We start from the raw sequence: 8,899 nt of genomic DNA, 5'->3' as shown, positions 1-8,899 counted from the left end.
GGCAATTAATTTATTGCATTTCTCAGATGAGATGAGGAGTTTATCTGTGGGAAATAGATGATCTTTCAGAGTAAGAACCTTGTCATCTACTCCAATTATGAGCTGCCTCTTCAGGAAATCAAAGGTGACTGGATTGTGTTGTTTGAACCAGTTAACCCCCAAGATGATATCTGCTCCTTGTAGCTCTAATATTTTGAAGTTGGTAGTGAACTTGTGGCCTTGTATACTGAATTGACAGTCATAAGCTGTAGCTGTAGAAGAGAGGGTACCACCACCTGCCACTTTTACACTTCTTTGTTTGGTAGCAGTTAGGGGAATGTTGTGGGCTTGAGCAAATTCCATGTCCATGAAAGTATCAGTACTGCCCGTGTCGGCCAGAGCCACTGCTGAAGCCTTGTTCAGCTTAAGTAGGAGAGAAATTGTGGAGTCACCAGGACATCCATTGTAAGCTGCAGATGATATATTCATTAGCTGTTCCTGTTCTTCTGGGATCTCAGGGACTGCCTCCATTGGTGGGGCTTGCTGTATGGCAACAGGTTGGTGTTGGACCTCCTCTGCTGCTTGGTTCTCCATGTCATGATCATTGCCTTGCATTTCAATCACCTGCAGGGCTCTGATCATTGGTTGGCATTTGTGCCCAATTATCCAATTTTCTGGACAATACCAACACTTGCGAGGTTCTCTTACTCTGTCGTTGGCTACCCTGTTTCTGTTATCTCTGGGTATTATTGGTCTGTTTGGTGCCTGGGGAGCTCGAGCTGGAGGGAGGATTTGTCCAGGTCGTCTGATGACAGAGTTGGATGCCTTTTCGTATTGCCTGGCATACCAATATGCAGACAGCAATGAATCAGGTTTTTGACATTGTACTTGATGCTTGATGCTCTCCTTCAGACCACTGATAAAACGGTCAACAAAGAAGTCCTGAGGCAGGTAATTTCTGTCCCTTTTCATCAGTGTCATCCATGATTCATATGAGTCAATGTATGTGTTTACTGTCGTCAGTTGCTTCAGTAGTTGCAGTTGATCCATAGGATCATTAGAGACTGCATCAGGGAAACGATCTATGAGGACTTGACTGAGTTGTTCCCAAGACAGAGTTCTCAAATTCAGTCCCGAGGTACTGATCCACGTTTTAGCCTGTCCTCTGATGTGGGCCAAACCCCATTTCACTCTGTGCTCTGCTGGAATATTGACCAAGTCGAGAATATCTTCACACTCAAGCAGCCATGCTCTTGGGGCTTCACCTAAGAAAATAGGCAGCTCTACATGTGGTGTCCGCAGGTGCACCTCGTAATTGTTCTGAGGTTGCTGTGGGTGAGGAAATCGTTGACTAGGTTGTGGTTGGGAGTATATGGGATAGTTTTGCTGTTGAGGCTGTGGTGTAGGCGTTGGTGGTGGTAGGAATTGGGTTTGGGTGAAGGGAAAATGGTACTGTGGTGGATAGTATGGGTTTTGGCTAGTGTTGGGAACGGAAGAGGGATGTGCTTGTGGAACTGATGTTTGTTGATACATCTGTGGGTTGGTGTTTGGGTTGGAAACTTGGTGAGTGTGGTGGATCGGTGGTGATGTGGTATGTAAGGTGGAGGTAGCGACGAGCGGTGCCGTGTATGTGTAAATTGGCTGTGTGGATGGAGAAAAGGTGGTGGCTTTGGGTGGGTAGGATGGGTGTGGTAGGTTCTCCGGCGTCAAGGCGCCGAATTGGGGTGGTATAGGAGTGGTGGTGACCGGAGTTGGCATCGGTGTGGTAACCTCAGAGATCGGTGAGAGGGAAACGTGGGACAGTGGTGGTGGTGTGGCAAGGAGGTTGCTTTGGGTGGTGGTGAGGCTGGGAAGGGAGGGAGATGCGATCCCGGCGGCGCTAGCGTACGGTAAAGAAGTAAATAAGGTAGCCAGCATCTGAGTCATACGGGACATCTCACCTTGCATCGCGACGAGGGCGGCCGATGTATCGGCCGATGCTTGTTCGTGCCTGTCCAGACGGCGGCGGATGGCGCGAACTTCGCGAGGAAGTCGGGCCATGCGTTGCTCGTCCTCGGGGTCGTCGTCCTCCGTCGTAGCGGCACGGCCCTCGCCACGGGCGCGGTGGTCGCGCGACGTAGATCGCGATCTGGTGTCGGACGGCATGGTGGTGGCAGTTGGGGATGGAGGTGGGGAAAGTGATGGAATTGGGTAAGGGAGGGTGGGTGTTGTCCGCTCGCTCTGATACCAACTTGTCAGGACCCCGGTGGATCATGACTTGGCCATAGCCGGAGAGGAGGAAGAAGGTGGAGCTCCGGCGGCTCAGATCTACAACTAGGTAAGGTAAAGTGCAAAACAGGAATAGAAATTTTAGGTTTTCATTAGCGTGCCTCCCATCCTCCCACTCCTACTCCTTTATATCGAAAGAGTAGGACCACGCATGATTAGCAATTCTGATTTATTACAGCTTAAGCACGATTAACGCGCGAAAAGGTAACGGTTCAAAAAAGGGGTACATCCTGGGCGTTGGCTTCTGAGCGACGCATCTGCACCGTTCGCTGTTCTCTGATCCTGACATAGAGTCACTCTAGTACGTAGAGTGTGTGCGACCGATCGTTCCAACCATGAGACGACAAGATCGATAGTCGTACTAGTACAGTTTCATCGACGCAGAAGCAGAACGAACGACTTTCGGAAATCAAACGGGTTCGAATACTGGCTATACTTCCTCAAAAAAAAAAAAAAGATACTGGCTATACAGCTGGGATACAAAGCAGAAACACTACCTTCCTCTGTTTAGTGCAGCATACGGATGGAACCTAGGTAATCAAATGAATGAAATATCCTAAGTAATCAAATGAAGTTTCCCAACTACCTCCTCCATTACATAATTCTAGTCGTGAATTTGGTTTAAATTTGAACTAAAACCACGGACAAGGAGGTCACCGCTCCCACGCACTCCAGCGGCAGTGCAGCTCGACATCGTCGAAGACCTCGACGACCTCGCCTGACGCCTCCCTCAGTTGCCTAAAGACGAAGCAGGAGGGCGGCAGGCAAGAATGCACACCATATTGAACTATCAGGTTACGCGATGCGTGTTTTGATGGGAGACAAAGCGCAAGATAGGCGGCGTTACGGGAAGTAGACGGGAAACATGATGGTGAGGAGGAAATAGAGATAATGTATGAAGTCCCATCTTCATTGCTGGCCCATCGTCTATTTTAACGGTTCAGTCAAAATGTGTTAAGATTGTATGCCACGTCATTACTTAGAGCGGATCCCATTGGTCAAAAATGGTATCAAATATAGTTTATCAATGCTTCATAAAGGTGTCAACCAATATCAATGGCAACTCGCGAACGAAATTAAAAAATAAGTTTTTTAATCCCGAGCCACGAATTGCGGTGGGCTTTTTTTTGAGTTTTCTATAAAAAAAAATCAGTTGTCATCTCGAAGCTAACTACCATAACATGAACTAAGTAGAATACTGCCTATGCTTCAAATTAAATGATTCAACTTTATCTAGATAAAGTATCTAGAATAATTTGGATTGGAGGGAGTAGTAATAATAACAAAAATTGGGTGCCAGGCAGAACGTCAGTACGTCACAGTGAGCCATTTTTCCTTCTAGCGAGGAAATCGACCAGCGTGATCCTGGATGGAGCGGCCGTGCCCGGTCTCTTCGTGATCATCGTCGTCTTCCACAGCTTCTCCCCTCCGCACTCTCTCACGGTGCTGCTCGTCGTCTCAGACACGACATTGTAGAACTGCACTCATTTATACAAAAAGTAAGCAAGTGAGTAAGTGACGATCAATATAAGTAAACTAGCCTGGTTTCAGAAAACTGATCAGCTGTATATTACGCAGCTTCGTCAGACGTTTTCTCAATTACCTCGCACACGCCGTGTAGGAGCAGCCTCTGGAACGGGTCCTGCACGTCCAGCGCGAGCACATCCTTGTCGCCGCTCGTGTCCTCGATGAAGGCCCTCACTCGTGCCTGCAAAATCAATTGAATTAGAAACTCTTTAGTGTTAACTAGCTAGTACCTCCATGGAATCAACACTGACATAGACAGTAATATACTCCTATGTACTTTCAGCTGGATAACTAGTTAACTACTGCTGGATTGACTTAACATTGCTGAAGAGTTTACAAGTCTTGATTGGACAGTGAATACTGTAATGTTCCAAGCGTCTTCACGGACACTAGTGAAAATATCCTCGTTTATGCAAGGAATCAATACACATGGACAATTAATCTAGTACACATGTACTTTCAGTTGGATAACTAGTGTAATTAACTAGTTTGGGTAGTACTAGCTTTAAATCGCTGCAAAATTTCCAAGGCCACTGAATCCATGTTCTACCTTCCTAAGCAATGTTGACGGGCAGAGCTCAAAATACAATGTATACATGTGGTTCAGAAAACGTAGGTTCATAAGAAGTACACATACTTCGTATATTCCGAGCAGATGAGGCAGGAAGTTGCTCTTGATAGCTTCTCTTGTCTGACCATCTACACGGTGCCATGCTTTCAGCGCGATCGCCTCATCTTGGTCCAGACGACGACTGTTCTTCCGATCCGCAGGCGATTGTTTCGTGTGAAATTGCATAAAACTTGCCTAGAGATGATAAAAATCGCCAACAATATACTATAAGTGCTCATACTGGTGGTACTGTGTACTGTACGATGACGATGAAACACATGTACGAGCTGATGGTGCAATGGTGCTAGTATATTAAAGCAAAAAATCTGCACATCTGTGTACATGCATTTGGCCTCAATATATATAGCCGCCTACCTGAACGTCCATGTCGATGGTCCTGAAGACATCCCATCCAGCAGCAGCACTTGTCATGCAGAACGCGGACATGGGCTGCTCCTCACCTGCACACGCGCACAACGTCGATCAGAATCATGTGACTCTTGTGGTCGAGTAATTGAAATGCAGAGGAATAATGGAGTTTTCAGGTTTGTTGGATCGATCGATTATTTACCCCATGGTGGTGGAGCGAAGAGGCCTTTGATCTCGTCGGCGTCAAGACAAGGGACGAGCTCCAGAAGCAAGCTGTCGTTCAGCCACCGGCACGACTTCCTGTTGCTGATCTGCATACATTATACACACTGCGTTATGACATTGCTGATAGATAGGAGGTGGCGTTTTGGCTCATAGGAGCATTTGCTCCTATTATACAAAATAATTAAAAAACAATTTTAAAAATGTCAAAAAATTCTGACATAAATTTTTTGTTGTACATCGTGACATTTTATGTTAGTGCACAAGTTTTCATGGAGAAACAACATTTTATGTGGCGTGTACAAAAAAGATAAAAAAATGTCTTGTATGTAGTCGTGTTATAGCATCAAAATTTGTCTTTTTTACTGGAGCCACAAATTTTTATAATTTTGTTTGAAAACTTGTGTACGAACATAAAATGTGTAGATGTACATGAAAATTTTTAGTTTAGAATTTTTTGACACTTCGAAATGTAGATTCACACAATGGGAGCAAATGCTCCTATGAGCCAAAGTGAATATCCCCTGATAGATAAACCATATATAGTATCATTGTGTATCAGGCAGCAGATTCTTCAGTCATGCATGTTCGTGCTAATCAACTGGTATTAGATGAGAAAACAACTCCATCGAATTTGCTCGAAGTAATTAGCTGCAGATTCCCTGACAGGTCAATACAAGTTAATTAGCAATGTATTGTACCTCGGTGGCGCCAAGGTTCTTGAGGGCCTGGATCCTGTTCTCGATCGTCGTCTCTCCGTCGAAGAAGGAAGTGCGGAACTCCTCCTCCGTCCGCGGCAGACCCATGGTCGCCATGATCCTTGGCTCGAAGTTTCGCTCTTTCTCTCTCGTTTACGGCGAGAAGGAAAGTGGTCTCGGTCGCCGGAGTTGGAGACGGCGGGACAGAGCAAACGAGGCACGTTCGGTTTGGGTGCCGAGTGGAAGCGTGTAAATATAGGCGCGCGTTTGTGTTGAAGATTGAGCGGCACGGAAAGCCTGCACGGATCGGTTTCGGTTGATTGAGGGCCACGGAACCGGCACCTATACCAACTGGGCTGCCTCGATCAGTTCCAGCCTTTCTCTCTCGCCACAGAACCAGCACGGGTACGTACGGGAGGTGCGCCACCCTGGTCGCCCTTTGCACACACCGGCACACCGCACACCCCAGGCGGGAGTACTGGGCCGGCCCAGTATCTTTTCTCTCCTTTCGATTCTTTTTTTTTTTTCTGCTGTTTCATTTATGTTTTGCTGAATATGAACAAATTTTGAATCTAAACTTTCTAAAAATTTGAATTTTTTAAAAATCTGTACATTTTTCTAATTTTAATATTTTTTGCATTTGAAATATTTTGAACAGATTTCAAATTTGAACGGTTTTCTGATTTGAACGGTTCTCAGAGTCAAACAGTTTTTAAAAATTTGAACATTTTTTAATTTAAACATTTTGTTTATATTTTCGCATTTGAAACATATTTCAAATTTGAAAGGTTTTCAGATTTGAACGTTCTCAAATTTGAACATTTTTTAATTTAAGCATTTTCTCAATTTGAACAATTTTAAAAATAAAAAAAAATTGAATCTGAAAAAATATAAACAAACCGAAAACAGAAAAGAAAAACAGAAAAAGGAACCAGAAAAGAAAAAAGGAAAACCAAACTACTACAGGCTAAATAGAAAAAATGGGCCTCGCCCAAACCTGACCAGGGGGTGTGCAGTGGCCGGTAGCCACCGACCTGGTCGGTGTATAGATTTTCCCGGTACGTACCGCATTGTCTGTCTATACGGAAATTGCTCGCTAACGCGCGGGTACACCTATTCATCGCTCCTTAGCGAGCGTTTGTACAACACGCACGCATATTCTGTTTTTTTGGGGGCGGCCCATTAATTCCTTCCATGGCTTAGACCAGTACGAAACTTCTCCATTTTTGTACACCATTCACGCACTAGCCCATTGGCTGCAGCTTCGGCCCTCTAATGCATGGACCAAGGTTCGAATTCCACCTAATATAGCATTTAACAAATTCTGAAGCGGAGCAAAATTTAAATTTAAACAAAATCTGAAACGGAGCAAAATTTAAATTTAAACAAATTCTGAAAAAAACTATAAAAAGCCAAAGCAAACTGAATAAAGATACAACTAAAACCAGATAAACCGGGAAGAAAACCGATAAAAGCCTAAACAAATACCCAGCCAGTGAATCGAAAAAAAATGCACTAATGGGCCGCGGCCCAAAATCTCCAACAATGCGTGCAGAGTGTATTAACACGCGCTGCTGGGCGATGAATAGGTTTTGGCCTAGTGCACCTACCGAGTACCGGTTCGCTCAAGGGTTTTAGTTCGTGGGCTCATCCCATTTTCGCGTTCGACGTATGTTTCTTTTCTGTTGTTCCCTTCAGACAATACTTGTTCCTCTGTTCCTTCTTCGTTCTTCGCTGCTTGTTCTGCTCTGCGAGGCATCTCTCCTCGCCGCCACCACGCCCCGCATTCTGGCGTGTCTACTCCTACCGCATTAATTAGGGTTCTAGCCGTTGTTTATGTGTTTTCTTGCTTTCTACTGCAGTTAGGCGCAATTAGGCACTAATTATGGTGATTTTATGTTCTTAATATTCTCCTACCAAATCAGGAACTAAACCCACGTTCTCTTCAACATAGTATTAACTATGGTGTTCCAAGGATATTCTATGTTAACAATGCTGACTTCAAGCTTGTTACTCAGTTTGATAGAATTCAATCTTTAAGGAGATTTGTTTTCGGAGCAATTGTTGTAAGCCTTCTTTTATCCCATGGATTATGTCTTTTTTTTCATCATTTTTTAAGTTCTTATCAACTTCTTTTCCTTTTTCATTCAATGTGCAGTTTAGGGAGAAGTCGTTTACTCCGTATAGTAATCTTGAATTTAAAGAATTCTTGAAAAAGCAGTCCAAGCGGCATGAGTTAATTAGTATTGTCTTCGTTTTGTTATGGTTCAAATGTGTCAAATTCAAGCTAGGAAATATGAATTCAGATCCATTTAATTCATATTCTAACAATCTTGGGAATATAGCTCTGGATGTTAGTTCCTCTTACATATTTTTTACAATTATTTTGTGATATATTCTCTCTCATGCACCTTATTTTTTAGTATGTTTCTACACTTAAATACTTAAGATTTTTTATATGCAGATGTTTTTTTAGTTCTTTTCGTGCTTGCACCTTTATTGTCTAGTTTATTTTTGTGTAATTGGTATCTATGTTGCTTTACTATATTTTCTCCAATGGAGAATTTGTCGTAACTATCATCATTTTTCAATTCAGGTACAGAAATTTGTTGGTTCTATCATTAAATCACACAAAGAGAAGATTGATGGTGATGTTACAAAATTTCGAGAGAGAAGTTTTGATTTGATGTTCACGGAAATTTTCTCTGCTATTTCTGAGCACTGTCAGCCACCTCCAGCTGAGGCACCCTTCCAGCCACCTCCCGCTGAGAAGCCCTTCAAGTCAACTCCAGCTGAGACGCCCTTCAAGTCAACTCCAGTTGGGATGCACTACAAGCCTCCTTCAACTGAGACGCACTCGCAACCACCTACATCTGAGATGCACTTCCAGCCACCTACAGGTTACACGGTTAACAAATGCACTGATCTTGTAGAGCATATATTTGTTGGAGATGGAAAAGTTGGCGCATCGTTTGCTAGTGATGTAGATAATTATGAAGGTCATCATCAAGTTCCAACCTTGGCTAGACCACACTCCTTTAAAAAAAAAAATTGTTCTCTATTTTTTAACATACTACAAGCAAGTATTTGGTTTTTACAAATTTTCTATTTTTTTAAGGTACTACAAGCAATATTGTTTCAAGCCGACAAGCACATGCTGCAAGTGATCATGTTCATTTTATGGACGAGCATGAAGAAATGGTTGCCAAGAGTTCACATTGCAGTG

The 8,899-nt window shown here is 43.6% G+C and overlaps 1 protein-coding gene across 1 annotated transcript; it reads right to left on the bottom strand.

Moving 5' to 3' along the window:
• Positions 1 to 3,452: 3,452 nt before the first annotated feature.
• Positions 3,453 to 5,893, bottom strand: LOC127322768 (uncharacterized). The gene is made up of 6 exons (XM_071828825.1): positions 5,677 to 5,893; positions 4,956 to 5,064; positions 4,760 to 4,845; positions 4,412 to 4,579; positions 3,851 to 3,955; positions 3,453 to 3,725 (listed from the first exon to the last, which is right to left on the bottom strand). The coding sequence occupies exons 1-6, from the start codon at positions 5,788 to 5,790 to the stop codon at positions 3,564 to 3,566; spliced, it is 744 nt and encodes a 247-aa protein (XP_071684926.1). The 5' UTR covers positions 5,791 to 5,893; the 3' UTR covers positions 3,453 to 3,563.
• Positions 5,894 to 8,899: the final 3,006 nt, after the last annotated feature.

Source organism: Lolium perenne, chromosome 4, assembly GCF_019359855.2.
Source record: "Lolium perenne isolate Kyuss_39 chromosome 4, Kyuss_2.0, whole genome shotgun sequence".
Lineage (NCBI taxonomy): Eukaryota > Viridiplantae > Streptophyta > Magnoliopsida > Poales > Poaceae > Lolium > Lolium perenne.
This window is presented reverse-complemented; position numbering and strand designations above follow the sequence as displayed.

Bases quoted from the DNA above. Each gene is read 5' to 3' on its own strand.
- LOC127322768 (XM_071828825.1), bottom strand. From the start codon at position 5,790: ATGGCGACCATGGGTCTGCCGCGGACGGAGGAGGAGTTCCGCACTTCC. The intron at 4,580-4,759 runs GTAGGCGGCTAT...TATCATCTCTAG, and splicing joins CCATCGACATGGACGTTCAG to GCAAGTTTTATGCAATTTCA. The intron at 3,726-3,850 runs GTAATTGAGAAA...AAATGAGTGCAG, and splicing joins TCCTACACGGCGTGTGCGAG to TTCTACAATGTCGTGTCTGA.